This window comes from Zingiber officinale, chromosome 4B, assembly GCF_018446385.1.
Source record: "Zingiber officinale cultivar Zhangliang chromosome 4B, Zo_v1.1, whole genome shotgun sequence".
NCBI lineage: Eukaryota > Viridiplantae > Streptophyta > Magnoliopsida > Zingiberales > Zingiberaceae > Zingiber > Zingiber officinale.
The window spans coordinates 30993776-31021153 of NC_055993.1; the positions used below are offsets into that span (position 1 = coordinate 30993776).

Genomic DNA, 27378 nt, shown 5'->3' on the forward strand with positions numbered 1-27378 from the left:
TTTGGTCAACTACTTGGGATGAAATTGAACTCAAACATAAAGAAATGGTACAGCAGAGTCCATCATTTAGACAAATAAATCAAACATCATGTAAACAAGATTAAAGAACTTTAGGGGGAAAATAAGGTACCTTCACTCACTCTCAATGAAACTATATTTGGCCTAATACTACCTCCCAGTTATTTAGTTGGTGATACAATGCGGCGTTTTGACCATTCTTCTAACCTTCTCCTGTGATGAGCATTCATTCTAATCAAAGGACGCTTCACGCGTATCATCTTTTCCGCATCTTTCCAACTTTCAGCCACTCCTAACTCAACGAGGAGTGCGCACATAACACAAACACTTCTGCCGTGGCCTGTTGTCGACCAATCATTAGCAAGAATCAAGTGGTGAAATAAGGTGAGACAAAGATTAACAATTGACAAACTGAACAAATATGCAGCATTTTTGGATGTGCTCAATATCTTCAAGCTGATTAGCACAAGAATTCACATATTCAAAAACTAATTCTCAAATCCAGGCATTCCAAAAGATGAAAGAATAGTAGTATCACTAGTTTTCATCAGTACTATCCCTTCTAGTAATTCAATCATTCCTGGCCAGAAAAATATCAAATTGTTATAAAAAAAATATTGTGAATTGCCAACTAAATGCGTTAGTCATTCTTTCATCATTTGGAATTTTATAACCATCTACTACTTTAGCTACATAGTGAAATAACTACTTTAGGTTATGATGATCTTCCTTGATGATATATTTCTTTCTAACATAGGCAGTAAATACTTGTTACCTTTAATTTGTGTTTCTTTGAGAAACAAAGGAGAAGAGAGGAAAATGAAAGGGGGGGGGGATTTTTTCCTTCACTTAGCAGAGGAAAATTTGGATAGAATAAAAAAGTGGTGAAAAATTATCATCCTTGTTCCCTCAAAATCTGCAGAAATTATCATCAGAAGCAATAGCTATTACCTCTATCTCAAACTAACCCAACTACAAAAGTGTTGCAACTAGCCCCCCAGGCTATGGTGCAACGGCAAGATGCTCAAGCAATTTCCCACTTGTCTGTTTGTCATTTGATCTTTGCATTTAGAAGAAGATGAGGGTATTCTATAACTATTTTTCTTCCTTCTTGTTTCGATACCTCCAAGGAAATAAACTACAGAAATACTATTTGTCTTTCCTTTCCTTCATTTTCTATCCTTTACTCTTTTCCCGCATGTATTTTTATCTTTCGAAGGTAAAACAACATAAGCAATGTGGGGTTGACGTTTTAGTGACAAAAATTAAAGTCGCAATCAATGGTAGGTTGAAGGTTAGGCATTCAAGTCTTTATATGGCATATTGGTGAAACCATAAAGAAAAACTCTACAAATATCATCTTTACTGATCCTGTCCGAAATCTACGAGGTGGTGCGGTGACTCCGGTGAACGGTAGTTTCTGATGAAAATACACTCCTGGGGATCTTGAAAAGCTTCTTAACAGTCCTGCGTACAGTGAGACGAGCCAACAAAGCATTAATCAACTATGACCGGAGTGGGGATCCCTGGCTAGGCCCTCCGACGCTCAAGTCAGTTCTCCTCTCTCGAAGGTGGAAGCAGAAGAAGAAGTACAGTAACGAAAGTACTTAGAAACAAAGTTTTAGATGCTATAGTTTGCGTACTTTGCCAACGGAGAGGATCCCCCTTTTTATACTACCTCATATAACTTTCGTAGTCATGAGGTGGTCCCCAGTTTGTTAGAGTTTGTTAGAAGATGTAGTCATCCTCTAGACTTCGTGTAATAATCCTTTAAGGAATTTTTTTTTACCCCAGATGTACTTTTTTTGTCGTTTGTGACTCATATTCATGATAAAGTATGCATAAGAACACGTCACTATAACTGAAGAAGCTTCTCGAAGATATTTCCCGCCAAATTTGTCAGGCTATCATACTTATGTACTTCTGTTAAATATGTCTCGACCGGTCATTCAAGTCGATCGTATATATAATGAGAATACCCTCTGTTAAGCATGTTCTGGCCGGTCATTCAAGTCGATCGCATATATAATGACCCTCTGTTAAGCATGTTCTGGCCGGTCATTCAAGCCGATCGCATATATAATGAGAATACCCTCTATTAAGCATGTTCTGGTCGGTCATTCAAGTCGGTCGCATATATAATGAGAATATCTTCTGTTGAGCATGTTCCTGCTGGGAATGTACTATAAGCTTTATAAGGCTGAGCACCTTTACGCTCAGTCGGGCTTCGTTCGGCCAAGCGCATATAAGCACATTGGTGCTCACTCGATCTTTACTCGACCGGTAATATACTAAAAGCTTTATAAGGCCAAGTGCCTTTGTGCTCGATCAAAATTTATCCAACCAAGCGCATGCAAGCACATTGGTGTTCGCTCGGCCTTTACTCAGCCAGTAATATACTAAAAGCTTTATAAGGCCAAATACCTTTATGCTCAGTCGGGCTTTGTCCGGTCGAGCGCATGTAAGCACATTGGTGCTCGCTCAGCCTTCACTCGGCCGGTAATATACTAAAAACTTTATAAGGCTAAATACCTTTATGTTGGGTCGAGCTTTGTCCGGCCGAGTATATGTAAACACATTGGTGCTCGCTCGACCTTCACTCGGGCGATAATATACTAAAAGCTTTATAAGGCTAAATACCTTTATGCTCGGTCGAGCATTATCCGGCCAAGCATATGTAACCACATTGGTGCTCGCGCGGCCTTCACTTGGCCGATAATATACTAAAAGATTTATAAGGCCAAATACCTTTATGCTCGATCGGGCTTTGTCCAACCGAGCACATGTAAGCACATTGGTGCTCGCTCGGCTTTCACTCGACCGGTAATATACTAAAAGCTTTATAAGGCTAAATACCTTTATGCTCATCGGGCTTTGTCCGGTCGAGCACATATAAACACATTGGTACTCGCTTGGCTTTCACTCGGCCGTTAATATACTAAAAGCTTTATAAAGCTAAATACCTTTATGCTCGGTCAGGCCTTGTCCGGTCGAGCACATGTAAGAACATTAGTGTTTGCTCGGCCTTCACTCGACCGGTAATATACTAAAAACTGTATAAGAGTAAGTACCTTTACGCTCGGTCGGGCTTCGATTGACCGAGCGCCTGCAAAAAGCCTTTTATTTGGTTATTCATTTTCCTATTAATCATACATTCACCAAGCTATATACCCCTTCTATCTTTCTCGACCATGACTTCTACTTCATTCGACAGGCCGGTCTATCATAACCTATATCACTCTAGCCTCCCCTTCAAGTCTAGTCGAAGGAAGTATGACCGACTGACTAGACACGAGTCTCAATTTTGTTTGTTTGTTCTACTCGTCTAACTTATTGTTTTATGTTTTCCTTTTCTCTTCTCTCTTGACTATACCTTGAGAGTCGAGCGATTTTTCAAAATTGTTTCATTGGTAATTGATCCTTCAACGGAAAGAGAATGTTGGAGATGCTCGAAGATATGACATCTTAGCATATGATTTGGTCTGTTCTGTCCATCATAAATGCCTCTGCATGGGTGAGCGCCACGTAGCATTTTTTCCTATTTCTTAAAGCAACCTTTAACATGCTTCTTTATCAATGCCCTATCACATTCTTCTTAGCAAATCAATGCTTCTCCTATCACGAGCCGTTTCAATTTAACAGTGATCCTTATACCGCCCTAAAACCCTAAATCTTTTTCATTTCTTTACTCTTCGTCTTCCTCAACTCACTTTCTGGCGATTCTCTTTTTCGACTTTTTCCAACAACCCACGCTTCTTCATCTTCCTTGACCTTCTTCTGCTACCTCCCTTACTTAAGGACCTAGCAAGTCGTCTATCCCTTAAGTATTTCTGTTTTTCGCAATGGCTGAGGAGTCACTAGTTCCTTGGTACGCTGAAACCCATTCCTCCTTTGATACTGCTGATCGAACTTCCATTCGTTCTCAGTATGAAATCCCTAAAGAGTATCGTATCAAGGTCCCTCAACCTGATGTTTATCCTTATCTTCCTCCTGATAATTATGTTACCTTCTTCAAGGATCAATTAGTGGCAGGTTTACGCTTCCCTATTCCTCCATTCTTAGCGAAGATAAGTCAATATTTTGTTATTCCTTTACAAAAATTTGCCCCAAATGCTTTTCGATATCTATGTGGGCTATACATATTTTGTCTTTTCAGTATCCCTCCTACTTCTCAAAATTTCTTCATGTTCTCCTACCCTAAAAAATCAGAACCAGGAGTATTTCTTTTCCAGTCTTGTCCCAAGATTGTATTCTTTGAAGACATGTCTTCATCCAATAAAGGTTGGAAATCACGCTTCTTCTTCATAAAATTTCATAGATCTATCACATGGTCTACCTCATGGCAATCTTCTTTCCCCCCTCTTCCTAATATAAAAGAACTTTATCAACAACCAGTATTCTCTAATTATTCCAACAGATTACTTGGTCATCGCTTTTACATTTACAAATGGATACGTAGCGATCTTCTATACCTTTTGGCCTGAGCCCTGTTCAAAAGAAATTGTGATGTTCCTTTGGTAAGTTATGATATTTTAACCATTACTTTTTTACTAACTAAAATACTATTTATTTGTTGTAGTGGATGTTGTATTTGAAGCTTTGGTTGACAAGGAAATCGGCCTAGAAGAGGAGGCATTATCGGCCAAGGAACAAGAACTCAATGCAGAGCTTAATGCCGAGTAAGATCAACCTTCTGCTGCTCCTTTGCCTGAACCCTCCATCCAGCTTGCAGTCGCTTCTATCTCTCAAACCATTCCCAGGGAAACACCTACAAATTCACCTCCATTGCCAGAAGACACTCCTTTGGAAACACAAGAGCAAATGCCAGAAGCTACTCCTAAGGAAAAATGCCCCGGGCGCAGATTAACCTTAGTGCCCCTCCCCAAGAAACGGACTATTTCTGTCCCTGGAAATATATCCAAAGGAGATGTTCAAACCACTTCTCCTAAACCCATCTTATATTCCTTATATCCTATTCTCTCTCCACCATCTATCCAGCCACAGGGGGACCCCCTAACTCATAGTATTAGCTCGGATCCTGAGTTTGTCATGACTTTCCCAGAACAAATTCCTCTACCTCTCTAAGAAACTCAGGATCCTCCTTTTCTTCTCTTCTCTCCGCCCTCACTTCACACTTCCTTATCATCCTCATCCACATCTTCTTCCACCATTTCAATATTATTAGGAAGTTCTTTAACAAAGGTTTGGGCAGAGACTCGCCAACTGCTTGAAAAGCTCACTTCCGCTGAGTTGGCCGATAAATTCTCTTTCGAGGAAACTAAGGAAAAATGCTCTTCTTTCAATTATTTTCTCACTAATGCACTTTACTAATAATTTTTCATTCTATAGCGCTGGGTCACTAATATGAGTATAGCCCGTCGACTATATGACTTGGCTGAGAGAATGATACATTGAGGCAGCAAGCTCCTGAAGCATCTTCTTCCCAAGCCTCAATAGAGATATTTGAGTTGTCCACACAGTTACAAGAGACTCGCAAACTACTTGAGGAGGAATCTAAAAACCTGAGTCAATCGAGAACCTCTGCAAAAAACTTTGAGTCTCAAGTTAAATCAGAGATCAATCTTCGCACTGAGCTGACATCAAGACTAGATAAGCTTACTACAGAGAATGCTTAGTTATCATCTCAGACACAAGCATTGAAGGATACTCATGCTTTAGAATTGGCTGCTAAAGTTTCCGAGTTACACTCTAAGGACACAAAGATAACCTCTCTACATTCATCCTTAACCGAAGCCCAAGCAAGCATCTCTTCTAAGGAGACTGAACTGAAAGCTTCTCAAGATAATCTAACAGACTATCAGGAGGGTGAAGATGACCGATTCGAAAAGAAGAAAAAAATACTTCTCGAATCTCCTGAATTCAATGCTCCTATCGCTGCTTCCATCGTCAAGGCTTTCAATCATGGGGCTGATGAGGTCATAGAACAATTAAAAGAAAAAGAATATCTGGCTTCCGACCCTCCAGCTAATTTCCTTGATCGTAGGAGATTACTTAAGACCTGACCTCCTGATTTGTTTCCTAAACTGATCGAATCCCCAACGTATCTTTGTAATGCAGAATCTTTTTTAACAATTTTAATCATTAGCCCTTTCTTATGATGTTTCAAATAGTTGCACAATTTGGTTTTATCCTTATCCATTAAGTATCTAGAAATTTGTATACTTAGATGAGGTTATGTTGATTTTTTCTGCAGTTGATTTGATTTTATTACTGAAGAATTGAGTTAATATTTGTTTTTTAATCAGAATTGGCATTCATTTAGCTTTTAATATTCGCTCGGATTTGTTCCATTGTCTTTAGGTTTATTATTCATTAGTCTTCTATAGGAGGATTACCTTTATTTTAATCCATACTTATTATTTCTCGATAGTAACCTTTGTCTGCCTTTTATTAACCGACCGGGTTTGTTTACTTCTGTATTTATTTTCGCTCAAACTTAATACTCGTCTGGCCCTTATCGGCCGACCGAATATATATATATATATTTTGAAATAACTTTAAGACTCGATTGGCTCATAATGGCCGATGGAGTTTATACGTATATATGTTTTGAATTGGCTTTAAGACCTGATCTACCTATTATGGCTAACCGAATTTATAATACAAAAAGCATATAACTCATGTTTTATATTATAAATATTTGGTCGTTCTTGGGATTTTGGAACTTTTAAGTTTAACCTTGGTAATGGCTCTAATATCTTGGGAACATAATCTTTTGTGTCGATTACCAATACTGTTTTCCTATTGGTGACACGTGTGTCCATGACATCTGAAGTGTACCCATCTCGTTATATCCGCCGCTTTATCAATTCATCCAACGGTTCCCCTTGCCCCCACTTTTTTTATCACCTCGATCTAACATTCCTACTTAAAACACCTTTTTCGATACCTTGCTAAGGCTTTTAAGAGCAAAAAAGAGGAAAATTCCTAACAATTCGTCTTCTTCCTCCAGTTTGCCTATTTATTATTCTTCGCCTTCCGCTAGCTTTTCTTCTTGTTCCTACTGATCCTGTTAACAATATCGACATCCGATGAATGATACACTCAATGTTCTTCCAGATTTACTGTACAAGAGGCCTATGAGCTTCAATGGAACTATAGTTTTCCTCCTTACCTAGTCGCTCCTACTTCAAAGGATCATCCTCACCTCCCTCCTTCGGAGAATGTGCCAATCTTCTGGGAACGGGTTTTAGGTTTCCTATTCATCCCTTTTTTATTGATGTTAGTAGATATTTTGACCTTCCCCTGAATAACTCATCCCCCAATCATTTTCTATTATGGTTGGTTTTGTTGTCATTGTAAGTGCAGCGGAGACCGACAAGAGGGGGGTGAATTGCTGAAAACAAAAATAAAAATACCCTCCTCGGATTTCAACTCAGAAATTAATGCAGCAATAAAATAATAGCAACTAAATTCAAAGAAACAGAAAAAGAAATAGAAACAGAAGAGACTAAGGGATTTAACCTGGTTACAACCAAGGAGGTTGTTAATCCAGGACAGTAGAAAAAGCGCAGTAAGAAAAATCTCCTTCTCTGAAGGCGGAGAAGCTTTTTACACTTTGGAAGCTCACTAGTTGCTTAGGAATTGCTTACAGATTGAATGCTTGAGTTGTTGTTTAATTCCTAGCTCCAGGGGCCTTTAAATAGCCTCTGGAAATTCTATCCCGAGGGTCCAAGGCGCCTCCAACAAGGTCCAAGGTGCCTCCAGCTCGGTGAGTGGATAGAATTCTATCCGGTGCTCGAACGGTCATTCTGACCTGGCTCAAGGCGCCTTCAACAAGCAATGAAGGCGCCTTCAATTTTCAAGGCACCTTCAAGCTATAGTAACTTCTGCTACAATAACTTCCTGCTACAGTAATTTTCAACCTCTTTTGACTCCTTTTTTTCTTCGCTTTGGCTTCCGAAGCTCCGTTCTTTTGGGTGATTACGGTCAACCGGAATAGGGCTCACCCGAACCCAATTCCCGGTCTTCTCCTCGAGCAGCCTTCCGTCCCGGTTTAACGTCCCTCGAACGCCGCGCACGCTCTTCACGCCCACCGGAGTACTCTTCCGTAGCTTTCTCGTCCTTCGGACGCACCGAGCCCGTCGGCTCCCTTCCTGTGTCGTCCTTCTCACTAGCTGCGTCTTCCGCTCGACTTCCTGTGCTCCTAAACTCCTGCACACTCAAACACAGGGATCAAACACAGCAGGACCTAACCAACTTGGTTGATCACATCAAAATTACCACGGGGTCCAACAGTCATTTCTCACTTACTTGACTTTCCTTTATCTCCTCGCCTGTTCCACCATTTCTTCATTCCCCATCAAGTGGAAGATAGCTTATTTAAGTTTTAATCACGCCTAAAGCCACTCTATTCCATAGAATTCCACCTCAAGGAGAATGGCGGGACAATTTCTTTTTTATGCACCTTCCTTCTCATCCACCATATTCGATAACCTGACAGCGAAACCTTCCCCCCTATTCCCCAATTAGGCAATATTTTTGAAGATCCCGTCCTTCGCTCTTCTATGGGAAAATTGAAAGGTGCAAAGTTTAACCTACCAGCCTTAATCGCAGAAGATTTATTATTTGTCTTTGGTCTCAACCCAGCCGACACAGCCTTAGACGTCCCCTTTGATAAGAATATTCTCCTTATATATATTTTTTTGTCATTTTCATATTGTTCCTAACATGAGTTTCTCTTTTCTCTAGCCGATGCTATCCTTCCCGCTTTCATGTACAAGAATATTCGTCTAACAAGAGCAATCTTGACTAGAATGGGGGAAGACTTATTAAGGGATCGCTGTCTCAATCATCCTTCCTCTTCTCTTGGTTTACTACCTCCATCTGCGCAACTCAAGGAATTCTCAAGCTCATCAGAACAGGAAGATCCCTTCATTGTGAAGCATAAGAAACCCCGTACCTCATCCTCATGTCCACTTATCTCCACCGTAGCTACTTTTGAGCAGATTCCTATTACTCCCTCCGAAATCTCCTATACTAGAGGTAAGGAATCTGCGCCTCCTACATATGCTCATTCCAGTTCTACACTCAATATGATAAGATCAGGGCTTCTCATTCCTATGTCTCATGGTATTCCTCCAGTTGTTCCTTCACTTGAGGCGACCCCAATTGTACCTGTGGCTTCATTGCCCCTTCTTCAGGCTTTAACTTCTTCTCCCACCAGACCCCATGCCAAAAGAATCCCTTGCAGGAGATCAATCATTCTTGGCCCTATTGAAACACCCATTGAACAAGATCCTTCATCGAGTGACCTTACACCTCCTTATCCATCTTCACAAGCTTCCTTGGCCACTTCTGAACTCCCTCCTTCTTCTTCTTCACAACCCTCAATTTCCACCAGCTCCTCCATACTTTTTAAACAATCTCATGGTTACCATCCTAGCTTCGTCAGACACCCATTCCTGCCTCAAGTGGGATACTTCGGCTAAAAGGTATCTTAGCTGAGTCATGGATGCATTCTCAAACACATATGAGGGAGTGCACCATTTCTAAACGTGCTGATGATCACAACCGCCAAGCTACTGCAGTAAGTTTGTAATTGAATTTCCTTTGTCCATGGTTATAAAGTGTAACATCTATGGTTATAAAGTATAACTATGCTGCTATCTTATTTTAGTTCTACACCTCGAGCTTACATTTGGGTCAACTAGCTGCGGATTTGGAAAGGACTAATCGAGTTTTAAAAGACAAAGTGGAGGAATTACACACTACCTCCAACCTCCCTAATGATGAACTCAATCAGCTACGAGGCAAAGTAAATTCACAAGCTGAACTCAACGCTTGCCTAGAGAAAGCCTTATAAGATTGTCGTCAATTACTACAATCTCGAGAAGAAGAAAAGAAAGACTTGGAACTTTAATTACAGCGGAATACATCTCAACTCAGGGTAGAGAAATCTCTGAAAGACAAAGCTCTCTCAAATTTATCCTACAAAACTACTCTTTTTGAATAATTACAAGCATCCCATGACTCTATGTCTCCTGAGCTAGCTCAAGAATTAATCTCTAAATATTTTACCTTGTTTCAATAACAGGAAAGACTACGAGCCCAAGATTCGCAGATAAGTTCACTTTTGAAAGAGCTAGAGAATGTTAAAGCAGAGAAAACTACCCTACAGGGAGAAAAGGATAGCCTACAATCTGAACTCCAGACATATAAGGCAAGTGAGGAGGAGCGCTGGGAAAGCAGGTGCAGATCCTATTTAGATTTCCCTGAGTTTGGTAAGGAATATACTCAGCCCATCGTAGGAACCCTTACCCATTCTGTTGAAGGGGTAGTTCGACAATTAAGAGAGGGGGGCTACCTATCGAGAGAACCTCCTCCCTTATTTGTAAATCACCGACGACTAAACAAGGAGCTCCCAAAAGACTTCCTGAGTATATTTGAATGAACTTAAAATCTTGTATTTATACTTTCTTATCATTTTATTACTATTGTACACTACTTGTTATATATCAAATATTAATAAAAATTTGCAATTACCTGTCTTTCCTTGTGTAGCTTCCCATGTCTTCGGAACCACACAAGTATCCATATAAATCAACTCCTTCAATATATTCGCCACATATATCTTGTAGAAAAATCCCATAAAGAAATTATAATCAAAAGAAGTAGACCTCATAGTTATCTCCTGAGTGGTATATAATGCTGAATGAATTCTTCCTCGTGATCTCCGGGCTTCTATGATAGGCTAAACGCTTTGTTCATATAAAGAACTCTCAACCTGTCTAATAAGTCGGTCAAGCATATATTCCCAGACAAAGTAACTATACATGATGAATCGATCGGCCTTATACCACCGAAAGAAGTGAGATAAATATAATATTCACAATCCATATGCTTTGATTAACTTGTTGAGGGTTTAAAGTCTCCGGTTCCCTGCCCGATCACCCCTTAAAGTCCTCGATCGACTAACTGGAGGTTTAAAGTGTCTGGTTCCCCTTATGGGAGTCTATCCAGTCACCCCTTAAGGTCTCCGATCGACTAACTGAAGGTTTAAAATCTCTGGTTCCCCTTAAGGGAGCATGTCCGATCACCCCTTAAGATCCCTGATCGACTAAATGAAGGTTTAAAGTCTCCGGTTCCCCTTAAGAGAGTCTGTCTGGTCATCTCTTAAGGTCCCCGATCGACTGCATGAAAGTTTAAAGTCTCCGGTTCCCCTTAAAAGAGTTTGTCCGGTCACCCCTTAAGATTCCCGATCGACTGCATGAAGGTTTAAAATCTCCGGTTCCCCTTAAAGGAGCCTGTCCAGTCACCCCTTAAAGTCCCCGATCGACTGCATAAAGGTTTAAAGTCTCTTATTCCCCTTAAGAGAGTCTGTCCGATCACCCCTTAAGGCCCTCGATAGACTGCGTGAAGGTTTAAAGTCTCCGGTTCCCCTTAAGGGAGCCTAAGTCTCCAGTTCCCCTTAAGGGAGTCTGTCCGGTCACTCCTTAAGATCCCCGATCGACTACATGAAGGGAAACCAATATATTTGTTCAAGAAAATGTGTATATTTCCTCATAATAGCATTCGTGCTTTCCATTAATTACACCAGAGAACTAAACACCATGTATAAATAGATCACAAGCATTCTTGTTATGTTCAATAAGGCTGTAAATGGTTAACACTCCAAGGTTGTTCAAGATTTCTTCCATCTACATCTTGGAGATAATATGAGCCCAAAGTAAGTTTTTGTATCACTTTATAGGGTTCTCCTCATTGCGGCTCTAATTTGTTAACATACCCGACTGGTTTGATACGCTTCCAAATTAAATCACCTACTTGAAAGAACCTGGGACTAACCTTTTTGTTATAATTTTGCCTCATTGGCGGTAGGATATAAGCCGAGTTGCTACCTTGTCCCGCACTTCTTCTACCAGATCGAGCTCCATAAGGCGTCGCTCTGAATTATCTTCATCATACAAACGCCTTCGATCAGATTCAACTCTGATTTCAATTGGGACCACTGCTTCACCACTATATATTAAATGAAACGAAGTTATCCCTGTCAATTCTCGAGGAGTCGTACGGTATGCTCATACAATAGAAAATGGTCCCACTATATTCATCCCCCACTAATCAAAGGGACATGGTCTTCAATAATTCAGTGGGATGATGACGAATATTCTAATGTTTCTGACAAAATAAACATGTTCTTACAAGTTGAGCAGCATCCGCTTGTAAGTTGGCTAAAAATATCCAGCTAATAATATTTTTCTAGCAAGAGATCGCCCTCCCACATAATTACCACAAGAACCCTAATGCACTTCATGTAGAATATACTGCATATCATCTAGTCCGACACACTTGAGTAGGGGACTAGAGAAAGTCCTTTTATATAACTGATCCCCTACCATAGTATATCGACTAGCTCTCTTCTTAAATACACGTGCTTGCTCTCCGTCAGCTAGCAAGATACCTTACTATAAAAACATGATGATTGATGCCCTCCAATCACCTTATATCTCCACATCAGCTTGTTGCTCAATACAAGATACCAACACTGTTTGCTCCACAGGTCTGTATTATAGAGGAAGCCAATTTAGCTAGTTCATCTGCTACTTGATTACCTGATCGGGCAATCTTCTGTATATTTACTTCTTAGAATCCAGCTTTCAACTTATCAAATGCTTCTGCATATAATTTGAGTCTCTCACTATTGATTTTAAAATTGTCTGTTAGTTACTGTGCTGCCAACTGAGAATCAGAATAAATCAAAACCCGAGTGACTCCTACATGCCTTGTAGCTTGTTAATAGTATAAATTTGAGTCTCTCACTATTGATTTCAAAATTGTCTGTTAGTTACTGTACTGCCAACTGAGAATCAGAATAAATCAAAACCCGAGTGGCTCCTACATGCCTTGTAGCTTGTAATCCTACTATTAACGCCTCATACTTTGCCTCATTGTTAGTAGCTATGTAATTTAATCGAACAGATAGTTGCATTCGATCTTCCCTTGGTGATATAAGAAGAATTCCTATTCCATTGCCTTGCTGGGTAAAAGACCCATCAATATATATTTTCCAAGTCTCTACTTTTTTTAGACCTTGTATTTCTGTTATAAAATCGGCTAAGGCTTGAACTTTGATTGTTACTCGGGGTTGATACTGTATATCATATTTACTAAGTTCAGTTGTCCATTTAATAAGTCGTCTTGATGCCTCCGGGTTAATGAGCACTCGACCCAAAGTGTTGTTAGTTAGTACTATGATTGGGTGTGATAAGAAGTAAGGACACAATCTCCGAACGGCCAGAATCAATCCGTAAGCCAATTTCTCGAGTGCGGTGTAGCGACACTCGACTCCTTTTAATAAATGACTTAAGAAATACACAGGTTGTTGTTCGTTTCCCTCTTGCCTCACAAAAACTGAGCCAATAGCATGCTCATTAGCTGACAGATAAACCCATAAAGTCTCTCCCACTATTGGTTTGGCTAATACAGGCAAAGTAGACAAATAATTTTTTAATTCTTTAAACGTCTTGTCACAATCTTCATCCCATTGGAACTTAGTAGCCTAACGGAGTATCTTGAAGAAAGGAAGACTTCGATTGGCCGATCAAGAGATAAAGCGTGATAGAGCAGTGATCCGACTGATTAACCTCTGTGCCTCCTTCATGTTACGTGGTGGAGCCATATCTTGAAGCGCCTGTACTTTGCTCGGATTAGCTTTCTATCCCCCGCTCAGTCACCATGTATCCTAAGAATTTTTTACTTTTGGCTCCAAATAAATATTTGTAAGGACTGAACTTAAGTTCATACCGCCTAAGAGTTCCACAGGGGAAGTCGCAATACTCTCAATATATGTTGATGATATATCAATGCAAAAAGATGATGTGATTCACTATAAACAAGGCATCTTTATCTCCCAACATAAATATGTTACTGTCCTTAAACAGATAGACAAGATAGCTCACTCTAAGCAAGACATCTTTATCTCCCAATCAAGGTTTAAAATGTCGTGTCATGTCACCCGATAAGGGAGAAATATTTCGTTTTGCCCACCGACCAAAACCGGTATCAGCACGCCTGAGGTACCACGACAATGGAGACGTCGCACACTCATCGCGCACGCCTCGCGGCCGCTATAGAGGCCTTGTAATGGTTGCGCGATGGCCTTGAGGCCACCGCGAAGGCCACAACGGGCCTCGCGCCCGCTGCAAATGCCACACATGGGCCTCTGGCCATGCAAAACATGGCACGGAGCAGGACAAAGAAGGTTGAACAATAAACTTAGCTTTTAATTTAAAAAAACTTAAGTTAATAATTTCAGTCAACTCCTAACTATAGTTGGAATAATTTAAATAGTCTTAATCAAACCCTAATAAAATTATCCCATTAATTAATTAATATATATATATATATATATATATATATATATATATATATATTAAAAAATATTTAGATTAATTGTTTATTTTTAGTTTATATATTTTATATTTAAAAAATATCAAAACTATATCGGCATAATACAATACGGTATCGAAAGTGTATCATTCTAGTCCAGGACCAAAACTTTGACACGGGTCAAGATTTTAAACCTTACTTGAAATAGTAGAGAAAGATGTCATAGGAGATAAGGAAATGTATCAATGGTTGCACCAAGTATTATATTATTTTAAAGGAACAACAAGAAAGGCTTTTCTATTCAAAAGACATGAAGGAGTAAGATATAACATTTGGTAGTGCGGTTTAATACAAAGGCAAAATTGTGAGCAATGGCTCAAGGTGTGTGCAAATTATTTTGCTTAGAAGACTTGAAAATCTAAGTAAGATGACCCAATGAAAGTTTATTGAGATAATAAGTCTGTGATTCACATAACTCATAATTTAGTACAACATAATCAAACAAAACATATTGAAATTGATTGTCACTTCATCAAGGAGAATAGAGAGTAGACCTTTTACATATCTACACATGGACAACTTGAAGATATAGTTACTAAAGGGTTAAGTAGATTAGTGTTTTAAAGTAATATATCTAAGCAAGGAATGATAAATATCTATTTACTAGCTAGAGGGGAGTATGAAAAACATATTTTATAAAACCATATATAGGCTGAAACATTTCATAAATTATGAGATATACTAGAGTAATAAGTTCCGTTTATTGTTCTAAAATAAGTTTGTTTAGAAAAGTATATTATTTTATGGCAATAAGTCATCTTATCATTCTATATAAAGGGGTTAGGATCCCATGTATTAGACAAGTTTTCAACTAATATAATTTTCAACAAGTTTATAAAGGCATTCAATTATATTGAACTCTACAAATGCTTCCAGATGGTTGTGACTAGTTTAGGAGGCCATGAAACTTAAGGCTTTGATTTAAAGGAATTTGTGAAACTTACCTAATATTATACATTAGATAATATATGCACACACATACTTAACTGCTTTCATTTCTCAAATCAAAACATTCCAAGGAAAACTCACCTAATGCCTGCCCAGTACATTTTCATATTGTTTCTCTTGATGAACGAATTTCCATGCTACAAACTAGCGCGCTCTATGTTCAACTAAAGCATTATTAGATAGATTTCCTACGTGAAAGAAATCAGCATTGCCAAATAATTAAATGAAAAGGATGCAATAACTGACCATTTGCACAATGGATGTAGACTGGTTTCTTTTCAGATCTCTTTTGGCATCCCCAATGGACAGCACATTCAATTTGCGTTGGATCAGGAGACCTTGAATCCCACAAAGGGATGCAAAGATAAGATTCTGCAGGAACAAAATAGGTCCTCGGTAATTCACATGTGCAATCGATAACCACGGGGTCACCCGGAGGCAAACGACTCAATGAAGTAGGCCACCCTCCAAGATAGAGTCCCTCAACAATTTCATCATACAATGACTCCCTCCTCTTCATCCTTTTGAAAACAGTATATACTCGAACTGTCAATAGATATGGGGCAAAAAGAAACTTTGACCAAAGAGGGAAACTCCCATGGGAGCTCTTTCCAAGGATTAAAGGCAAATTTACAGCCGGATGAGATGCAATCGAGACTGTGTACCCAACCAAAGCACTTAGTAGAAGTGGCACTGCTGTGTAAGTTCTGCCGGATTTCTTGAGGAAGACAGATGTAGAGAGGAGAATTGTTGACACACATCCCATAACCTTCGATATTCCCATTTTCTTTATTGAGCAACAACCTTTGGTATTTTTACCTAAATAAAAACAAGTGTGTGTAATTAAGTAAAAGCAATCACATGGAAACAAGAAAGATATCTTTTTACTCATAAAAATAATAGGAAATGAAAATTATGACAGAAAATCCCCATCGATAAGTTTGCTAAGGAATTTCTCTACATTACAGCAAGTAGAGATGAAGAAAATATTACAAGACAAAAGCTCAGTTATAAAGAACATATTCGATCACAAAAACCAAAAAATTGTGGTAATTTTTGAAAGCAAAAGCCTCAAAAGGATTTTTGAAACAGGAAAAAGAAAAAGAGAGTTCATGAAGCACATGGAAAACTTGCACGTGATTTGTCTCACATTAGGGAGATTACGTGATTTGCCACAAATTAAGTGAGATTATAATATTTAAATATGGATGCACTAATAAAGTTGTTCCACATATAATGGAGGCATGTGCATCACACACGACAGATACAACACACATAGCGCTCACAGTTATACATGGTAAAGGCCTACGTGGTGCACATGTGACGCAATATAGCTTCATTGACATACTCTTCACTTTGTATCTCTGCAAGTCAGGTTGAAGCACACATTTAATTTATTTCCACAAACATTGACCTTCATCTAGAATGCCATGTAGAATAATCAGTTGGCCAATCGTTTGCACACGCTAATGGTCTAGTTTCGGCCCAATTGATCTCAATGAATCAATTCTTGATCTAGTGTAATTTGGATATCCAAGTAATCCAAGTTGTCAAGATCAAAATAAAAGGGTGCAGCCAAAGATATATAGTCCCACAAAAGAGTTTGAATGAGTCTATTTAGAAACTAGACTGGGTTATGTAGATTTCAATCAAATTAAATTGATTCACAACAAGCAACAATCTTCTGCTTCACCTCTAGTCGTCCTCTCCTTCCTTGCAGAGTTGCAGATGAAGCTTTGCCCAGTAGATTTGCACATTCCAACGGCTGGATTTTAGTGATCTTATTTCTTCTCCATGTTGACTATGAGCTCATACTCAATAGTACAAGCCATAGAGGGTCGAGTGAAGAATCTAGTCCTATCCTAGAGGTTGGGGTGAGCATCTATAACTCCAAACCAATACACCAAATGAATCATTCAGTTTTTTAATTTGGTTTTTGTTGGAAAATTAGGATCCTAATTGCATAAAATTAGAAAATAATTTCTGGAAATCAGGAAATAATCTTTGAGATAATGATTACATAGAATCAAGAAAGAATCTTGGGAAATCAGGAAATAATTGATTTTAGCAATTTTCATTTCTTATGTTTCCTTTCTTTTATTTGTTCCTATTTCAACACTTTGTATCTTCTATTTATTGATGTAATGTCTAGTTAAAAATGAAGAATAACAATTTCTCTTTTCTAATTTTTTTCTTCAATCGTCCCCGTTTTCTTCATGGTATCAGAGCCCTAGGTTCCATCTAGGGTTTATTTTTTTTCATGGCAAATCAACATTCATGGAAGACTGCCTTAATCGGCACCACGAGTAGAGATTTGATGGTGTTTGGAGAAGAAACGACTGTCAACTCAAATTTAAATCCACTAGTATCTTTCAATGGTTCGACAGAGATATTCTCTAATTCACTCCAAGTTAATATTCAACGTCTTAACAGGAAAAACTATATAGAATGGTCACAAATTCTGCGCCTGGTTTTAGAAGGGAAAGGTAAACTTGAATATGTTACGGGAGAAGTGATAAAACCAACTGATGGAGACTCTAGATTTAAAGGCTGGAAATCTTAAAATTCACTCCTTATTGCATGGTTAGTCAATTCTATGAAGCCCCCTATCGGAAAGTCATTTATGTTCCTACCCAAAGAGATGTGGGAGGCAGCTAGAGACACTTATTCAGATTTGGAGAGCTCTTTGCAAATTTTTAGCCTAAAATCAATGCTATGGCAAGCAAAGTAAGGGGAACGTGATGTGACTTCTTACTATAATGAATTCATGACATTGTGGCAAGAACTAGATCTATGCTATGATAATATTTAGAATTGTGTTGATGATAGTGTTCGTTTTATGAAACCGCAAGAGAATGATCAGGTGTTTATTTTCTTGGCGGGACTAAAAAAAGATCTAGATGAAGTAAAGGGTCAAATCTTGGGAAAGACAACTCTACCAACGATCCGTGTAGTTATATCAGAAGTCCGAAGAGAAAAAGCTTGACAAATGGTTATGCTTAACAAATCTACCTTAGTCTCTACTAATTCATGTTTGGAAAGCTCTGCCCTTGTTACTAAAGGTTTTCAAGAGGACGATGGCAAAAGTTTTGGAAAACCATGGTGCGACCATTGTAAACACCCATGGCACATACGAGAAACATGCTAGAAAATCCATGGGAAGCCCAAAAATTGGAAGAAAAGAACTGATAGTGAAGGTCGTGCACTTCAAACTATTATCTCCTTGAGTCTTAGAAAAACCATTCTTGTTCAATTGCTCAAAAAGGTAATTGCATGACAACAACCTTCCTTAGTGTTAATTCTAATTGTGTCTGGATCATTGACTCAGGTGCAACTAATCATATGATAGGAATGTCAAACCTTCTCTCTTCATATAGACCTTGTGCAGGTAACCAAAAATTAAGATTGCAGATAACTCTCTTTAGCCATTGCAGGAAATAGTTCTATTGTAGTATCGCCTATGTTCACTCTAAATAATGTTCTTCATGTTCCAAAGTTGTCTTGTAACCTTTTATCTATCAGTAAATTGGTTCATGATCAAAATTATCAAGCTAATTTCTTTTCATCTCACTATGTATTCCAGGATTTGACCTCAAGGAGGATGATTGATAGAGTACTAAACAGAGTGGAGGACTCTACTTCCTTGAAGATGGATCTGAATCAAGAAAACAATCTCAACCAAGAGGTTCCTGCTTTAAATCTATTTCTATTTTGAATAGTAATATTATGTTATGGCATTTTAGATTAGGGCATCCTAGTTTTCTATATTTAAAGTACTTGTTACTTAAATTGTTTCACAATAAAGATTCATCATTGTTTCATTGTGAACTATGTAAGATTGTAAAACACCAGCACACATTCTTCCCTTCATAGCCATACAAGCCATCAAAACCATTTACCATAATTCACAGTCATGTTTGGAGTCCTAATAAGATAAGCACCCCCTCTAATAAGAAATGGTTTATCACATTTACTAATGATCATACTCCGACTTTGCTCGGTGTATTTATTAAAGGAAAAACTAGAAGTTGAACAAGTCTTTAAAAAAATTTTCAATCTAGTGCAAACTCAATTTCAAACTAACATATAGATTTTTAAAAGTGATAATGGGAAGAAGTATTTTAACATGATCTTAGGAAATTTTTTCCTTGAAAAGGGAATAGTTCATCACAGTTTGTGTATAAATACATCTCAACAAAATGGTATTACTGAAAGAAAAAATAAACACATCTTGGAGGTAACCCGATCATTACTTTTTTCAACCAAAGTATCGAAATATTTGTGAGGTGAAGCTATTTTAACTGCTACATATTTAATTAATAGAAAGTCATCTAAAGTTCTATAATTTAAGACTCCATTCAATACATTTACAACATGTTTCCTACTATTCATCTTTCAACTAATTTACCATTAAAAATATTTGGTTGCACGGCTTTTGTTCACAAACATAGGATAACCGGAAAACTTGAGCCAAGGGCAAGAAAATGTGTCTTCGTGGGTTACTCCCCTACGCAAAAAGGTTATAAGTGTTATGATCCGATATAAAAAAAAATTGTGACAATGGATGTCACATTTTTTGAAACACAACCTTTTTTAAGGACATTCACTTTCAGGGGGAGAGTTCAAGGGAAGATTCATTTACTAGCTTTAATGATATAGTTTTGTCAAATGATATGTTTAAATTTGAATCTACTACCTCTGCACAAATAACAAATGGTGAAGAATCATTCTTTGAAACTCCTCTCATAATGAGCGATGTTTCTACTAAATCCAGGCCTACATTTGATAATAAAAAAATCTAAAAAATAAAATTGTGAAAACCTAGTACAATGCCACAACATGTGGAACTGCCACATCAGCGGCCCCCTAGAGCCAACCCCACGGATATGGAGGGAGGTAAATATAGGTACACAGCTGAAAGCGTATGGCCAGGACGCTAACCCTAGGTAATGGCACGCTGAGGACCGAGCCCTGGACCTCTCGGCCAAGAAACCATATGCCCCCAGCTGTGCTATGCCTTGGGGCCTAGTACAATGCCACAACATGATATGATAGGTAATAGATTCAAGGAAGGAGAACAAACTTGTAAGGGAATCGTCTACTTGAGAAAGAAATCATCAGAAAGGAAAAGATGAATCATCTCTACAGCATAGCCGTGATTCCGAGCCATGATTCTGAGCCAAGGAAGAATCTGCATCCTAGTACTGATAATTCTCTTCCAAAGTCTGATAGTCAATTTGAGTCTAACATCAATAGCTCTTAAAAAAGGTGATAGATCTTGTACCAAACATCCTACATCTAAGTTTGTGTCATATTCCAATTTGTCTTCATCTCTTGTCACTTTTTGTTCTCAATTATCCTGTATAGACATTCCTAAAAATGTACAAGAAGCCCTACAAGTTCCAAAGTGGAAGGAAGCTGTGCTTAAGGAGATGAGAGCTCTTGAAAAGAATAATACTTAGAAGATTGTCACACTGCCAACAGAGAAAAGAACTGCGAGATGTAAGTGAGTTTTCACTATGAAGTATAACTTAGATAGATCAGTGGAGAGCTATAAGGCTAGATTGGTGGCCAAAGGGTTCACTCCAAAGTTTAAAATTTCGACCCATGCCGACGTTTCGGTCCTGGACCGGAACGATACAGTTTCAGTATCATCTACCGTATCGTGTCGTGCCGATATAGTTTCGATATTTTTTAAATATAAAATATATTAATTAAAAACTAAAATATTTAATATAAATATTTTAAAAATAAACAAGATAAAAAATAATCTTTTAAAAAAAAAGAAAATATATGAAAATAGATAAATAAATAAATAAAAATTTTATTATAATTTTTAAATTAAAATAAATGAAATATAAAATTAATTAGATAATTTCATTAGGGTTTAATAAAGTCTCTTTAGATTATCTCCACCATAGCTAGGAGTTAATTAAAATAATTAACATTAGTTTAATTAAAAAAATCTGAAATCCGACACTACTCGCGAGCCTGCACGACTTCGGTGTTGTCGCAGGGTTGCGCGACCAGCCATGGCTGCGGGGATTGCATGACTCCTTCGGTGCGACCACATTGGTCGCGTGACCCCTCTGCTATGATCGCAGGGTCGCACGATGTCTCCACGGCGGCAACGAAAGACATATATTATATATACACACAAGATTACTCTATATAGATCAAATGTTGGGTCACTGTACAGACACGAGAGTTAATCCAGGCACCTGAGTTGGCGGAAGGTTTATTTATTTATTTAAAGTATATTATATGTATTTAACTTTTAAGATTTTAAAATTTATGGGTTGAATTATAATATATTTGAGTTAATAAAATTTCTCTTCTAATAATTTACGATTTTAAAATTTAAAAATTAGATTATAATTTGTTTAAGTTAATAATTTTTTTAATGTTTATAATATTTTTAATGTTTATAATATTTAAGATTAATAATTTGGATGGTGACGTATAGTTTTTTTTTTTTGAGAAAATATTAATTTTTAAAAATTATTAATCCAGACACCTGCATTCAAACCGCGTCTAATAATTTAGCACGTACAATCTCACGTAAATAGATTTTTTTTAGAATAATGAGACTATTCCAATTATAATATTCGTGGAGAATGAACTACAATAAATATAAAAAGAGAATATTTTAGATTCAAGAGTGAATTATTTGGACCAAGATTTTTATATGGACGAGATAAGGTATCAGTATATCGGATGGATAATTTAAATGTAATAATTTATCCTCTAAAAAAATGTATTGAATGATTAGATTGTAAATTGTGAGATTTTGATATTTCTTTTTCTTCAAAGGAAGATATTAGCTGCAGTGTAAATGGAATTTCTACAATGACCACAAAAACTTCATATAAAATATGAGAAAAAAAATTAAAATAAAAATAATTGTTATGCGACCTCTCCGCTACTGTTGCAGGGTCGAGCGACCCCTCTGCTGTGACCACGGGGTCACGCAACACGTCGCACCTGTTGTGGGTCTGGTGTCGGGGTCGTGCCGGTGCCGGTCGTCGAGCGGAACGAGACGTTTCGCCCGTTTCGACCGTTTCGGCACGGCACTTTAAACCATGGTTCACTCAAACCTATCGTGTTGATTACTCTAAGACATTTGCTCTTGTTGCAAAACTAAATACGGTGAGAGTACTTTTATCTATTGCTGCTAATCTAGACTAGTCTTTGATGCAATTAGATATATAAAATGTCTTCCTCAATGGTGATTTAGAAGAGGAGGTGTACATGGATAGTCGACCAAGCTTTGAGGAGAAATTCAGCTCAAAGGTGTGTAAATTAAGAAAGTTTTTATACGGTCTCAAGCAGTCTCCGAGAGCTTGGTTTGTGAAATTTACTTAATCAATCAAGAAGCAAGGATACACTCAAGGACAAACAAATCATACATTGTTCTTAAAATTTTCCACCGAAGGAAAGATTTCTATACTGATACTGTATGCAGATGATATTATTCTCACAGACAATGATGTGATTGAAGTGGAAAGACTGAAGAAAAGCTTAGCAGTTGAATTTGAGATTAAGGATTTGGGAACATTAAGGTATTTCCTTAATATGGAAGTCACTCGCTCTAGAGAAGATATTATTGTCTCTCAATGGAAGTATATCCTTGATCTCTTGGAGGAAACAGGAATGAGCAGTTAAAGACTCGCAGAGACTCCCATGGATCCTAATATAAAACTCTAGGAAAAAGGAAGTGTTCCTGTTGATACCATTAGATACCAAAGGTTAGTTGGGAAACTAATTTACCGATCTCATACTCGGCCAGACATTGTTTTTCAGTCAGCATTGTAAGTCAGTTCATGCATGCACCATTTAAAGAACATCTTAAGACTGTTTATATAATTCTGTGATATTTGAACACTACTCCTGGAAAAAGTCTAATTTTCATAAAGGCTAATCAAAGGAGTGTTGATGTATTTACTGATGTAGATAGGGCAGGGTCGGTTAATGATAGAAGATCCACTTTAGGATACTGCACCTTTGTATGGGGAAACCTAGTAACATGGAGAAGTAAGAAACAAAGTGTTGTACTCAGAAGTAGTGAAGAAGCTGAGTTTAGAGCAATGGTTTAGCGAGTTTGTGAGGTGTTGGGGATATACAAAATCCTTAAAGAGCTCAAGAAACCTATAGAACTTCCATTGAAGTTATACTGTAATAATAAGGCCGCAATAAGCATTGCTCATAATCCAATCCAACATAATAGAACGAAACTCATTGAGATTGATCAACATTTTATAAAGGAGAAAATTGAAGCGGGAACCATTTGTACCTTCTAACCAACAAATAGCTAACATCTTGACGAAGGGACTTGCAAGTCTCAACTTTGAACAGTTAATAAGCAAGTTGGACATGATTGATATTTATGCACCAACTTGAGGGGGAGTGTTGGAAAATTAGAAGATCTTGATTGCATAAAATCAGGAACTAATATTTGGAAATCATGAAATAATCTTTGGGATAATGATTGCATAGAATTAGGAAAGAATCTTGGAAAATCAGGAAATAATTGATTATAGTAATTTCCATGTCTTATGTTCCTTTCTTTTATTTGTTCCTATTTTAGTACTTTGTATCTTCTATTTATTGATGTAATGTCTAGTTGAAAATGAAGAATAGCAATTCCTCTTCTTCTAGTTTTTTTTCCATTTAATCTTCCCGGTTTTCTTCAATTTTGTTCTATATACTAGTAAAATTATTAGTTTCAATTTGTTTTTGGTTTCAACTCGCACAAATTGTTATAATCAACTTGATCAATCAGTATAGCTTTTATAATGTGTATATATATATATAAATAAATTAGTATGATCATTAATATGATTTCAAATTGTTATTTGCTTTTTTATATTCCAAATCCTTAAAAAATCTTAAATTATAACAGTTTTTAGTATTAATCCCAATAGGCTTGGTGCTCAAAATTAGTTTTTGCTTCATTTATATTTATTATTTACTTAATGGTTTGAAAATAGACAAAAATGAAACTAAATCAAAGATTTTGGTTTCGTTTCAAACCGAGTCAAAATGGTTTTAATTCAGTTTGAAATTTTAAAAAAAACAAATGGTTTGGTTTGGGGACAAGATCATAGCATGTGCGAGCTAGTAGTACTCTTCATGGTTTTAGCTTTATCATAATATGTTTATACCTTAATGATATGTTTACTAATGCTAATGTTAAAATTTTAAGAAAACTAAATTATCTTTTCCATTAGCTTTGAAAAGAAACATTTAAGAGAAGATAGTGTCAGATTTGGCATTAGGAGAAAATAGTAATATTATGTAGACTAAATGTTACACTCCGCCAAGGACATGCTTTAGAATCTTCATTTCTTTAACTGCACACCAATGAGTAGTTTGACAAATCCAGCAATTAAGCTACTTCATAATAATGGAGTGGAATCAAAAGATGAGCATTCAAAGGTGTTTAGTTATTTGATGCCATGACATGAACTCCATCGAATATCATGTTTACAGTAGGCAGTTTAATAACTATACTAGAAATTTTGAACAAGTTCATTGAAATGCTATTAAAATAATGAAATCTCTAAAGAGGAAATTGGACTATAAGATGTTATGGTGAGGTTTCAAAAGCATTATAAGGTTACTCGAATGCAAGTTAAATAACCAATTTAGAGGATCGTGGGTGAATTTTCAACCTTGATAAGGACCCCAAGTCAATGGCCATTTGAAGCGGGGATGGGGCCGGGGATGGGGATTTAATCCCCGCGGGGTTGGGGATAAGAGTTTCCTGATTAGAAATCATAAGCTTTTCCTGTATTGGGGCAGGTTCGAGGATGGGGATAGCATTCTCATACCCGCCCCAAACTCGAACCTATACCAAAAAATTTCCATGAACTCGAACCCATACCCAAAATGTCTCCCCGAACCCGCCACCGTTTTGGGTTTTCCCCACGGGCCCCAAGCCCGTGGGGAAAATTGTCATCCCTAGTCATGATATTGATGTTTGTGGCATTATTAGCAAATGAAAGGAAACATAATGGCTAAGAGGTCTACAATTGGATATTCCAATTTACCCTAATCTTATATAACATATCTACATTTTGATAGCTTACCTATATTATCTACAACTTATTTCAATGTATATAATGGTAAGTCTAAGAATATTAGACTAAGACACCGCAATGTGAGAAATCTAAACTAGGATAATATAATTATCATTGATTTTGTTAGGTTGGGCTAAAATTTGATGGATCCACTAATAAAAGGTCTTACAATAAATGAAATCCAAATGACTTGTGCTAGGATAGTGATGAAGCTCACTGATTAAATTTGTCAAACAAAGAAATCAACTTATAAAAACTTCATATCTTATAAGTTCAGTAAGTGGAAATAAATCAAAAGAGTGAACACAAACATTGAAAAAATATCATCCAAACTAACTTGCTTGGGTATTGTAGGATAAAGAAAGATCAAGTCGTTCACAATGAAATTCAAACAAAATGTCAAGTATAAATATCTACAAGGATAGTTTTGGTATAGCTATATGAACGTAGAAGTGCATCCACTTCAAAGATTAAAAGGCTTGATCTTAATCAATCATGAAAGGATGCTGACACATAGTCAATGGCATTTTAGGTGTCTAATTTAGAGCGTCACACTTTGTGTAAGTTCTCAAGTTAGCCAGAAAGAGTAACTAGTTCAAGACTTGTGCACAATGCAATTCATCTAACTTTAAGCTAGCTAGCTGTAACATATATTCAAGTTGCAAGGCATTTGTGCCTGCACAAATAATAAAGAAGTCCAACAAATGTCTAACGACAAATTTTAAAATATATATGTATATGTATATGTAGATTTAGAAAAATGTCCGGGGATCATCAGAGTTTTTTGAATTAAAAGATTTTTAAGGCACGGAGAAGGAAGAAGGGAAAAAAAATGGTCTAAGAGTTGTTTATATACGATTTTTTTGTCATAATTAAATTGCTATATTTTAAATTCTTTTGACGACTAGTTGAATTGAACCGAATAACAAATTAGATTTCGGTCGTCAAGTTGAAGTTGAATTGCATTTAAAAGGCATGGTGTTTAGAGTTATATGTGTTTAAACTGGGAGCAATTTGGATTTGTTTGGGCCAGTTTAGAGTTGAAGCAAATTTTTAAATGGGGATAATCTAGTTTAGTCATGTTGAGACAAAATAGGGGAATTTTTAAGGAATTGAGGGTTATATTTATTAGTGTAATCATGCTATATGTGTTTGAGATCGAATAATTGAATAATACTTGGGGAGAAAAAGGCATTGAGGAGATTGTTGGTACTATCACACTCAAGTGCTTGAGTCCGACTTAGTAGTTTTGATGTTTAGACAAAGGTTTAAGTTAAACTCAAATAATCATTTCGATCTGCCAAAAATTAATTTTCAAAAATGATTGGTACTACCATTCAAATGGATAGAATTAGTTAGCAGACAACACCAGCTACTTCGTTTTGACAAAAACAATCCAAGTTCAAAAGGTAGATTAAATCATTACAGGCTTAATGCATTCTTGTTTTCATCCCATATATTTTGATCTAACAACAGAATACGCCGAATGACAAGATCAAGCTGCTTATTTACACACCGACAAAATGAAAACCTGAATCAGTCAAAACAACAGAATGCACCCAATCTCAAAATCAAGCTGCTTATTTTTTGAACTTGTAGCGTACCTGAAAAAGCAGTTGAAAATCACGTCGACGATTGAGCCGGAGTAGTTCACTTGGCGAAATGGGAAGAAAAAAAAACGAGCGATTGAATGGCTAAAAGCAATTTACGAGGAGGAAGAGGAAGAGGAAGTTGAAGAGGAGGAGGTGAAGAGTAAGCCGTGGATCCCTGTGTAAGTGCCGACAGGCGTGGATCGCCGTCCGCAGCACCGGTCCACCGCGAGCTCCCCTCGTATGCTGTCGGATGCCCAGAAACGGTGGACGTACAAGTGGTTGCCTTGCCCTGAAGGCACTTGGATTCTTCTCCTTTTTTGTTTTTT

General features: G+C 37.3%; 1 protein-coding gene across 2 annotated transcripts; it reads right to left on the reverse strand.

Moving 5' to 3' along the window:
- On the reverse strand, nt 1–27378 carry LOC121977479 (uncharacterized protein YnbD-like). Of its 2 annotated transcripts, XR_006110863.1 has the most exons (4): nt 27065–27378; nt 15625–16197; nt 15460–15532; nt 237–358 (listed from the first exon to the last, which is right to left on the reverse strand). XR_006110863.1 is itself a non-coding variant. In XM_042530031.1 (3 exons), the coding sequence occupies exons 2-3, from the start codon at nt 16160–16162 to the stop codon at nt 180–182; spliced, it is 717 nt and encodes a 238-aa protein (XP_042385965.1). In that variant the 5' UTR covers nt 16163–16197; nt 27065–27378; the 3' UTR covers nt 1–179. The 2 variants fall into 2 exon arrangements, 1 of the variants encoding a protein (XP_042385965.1); XM_042530031.1 differs by lacking the exon at nt 15460–15532 and having other exon boundaries at nt 1–358.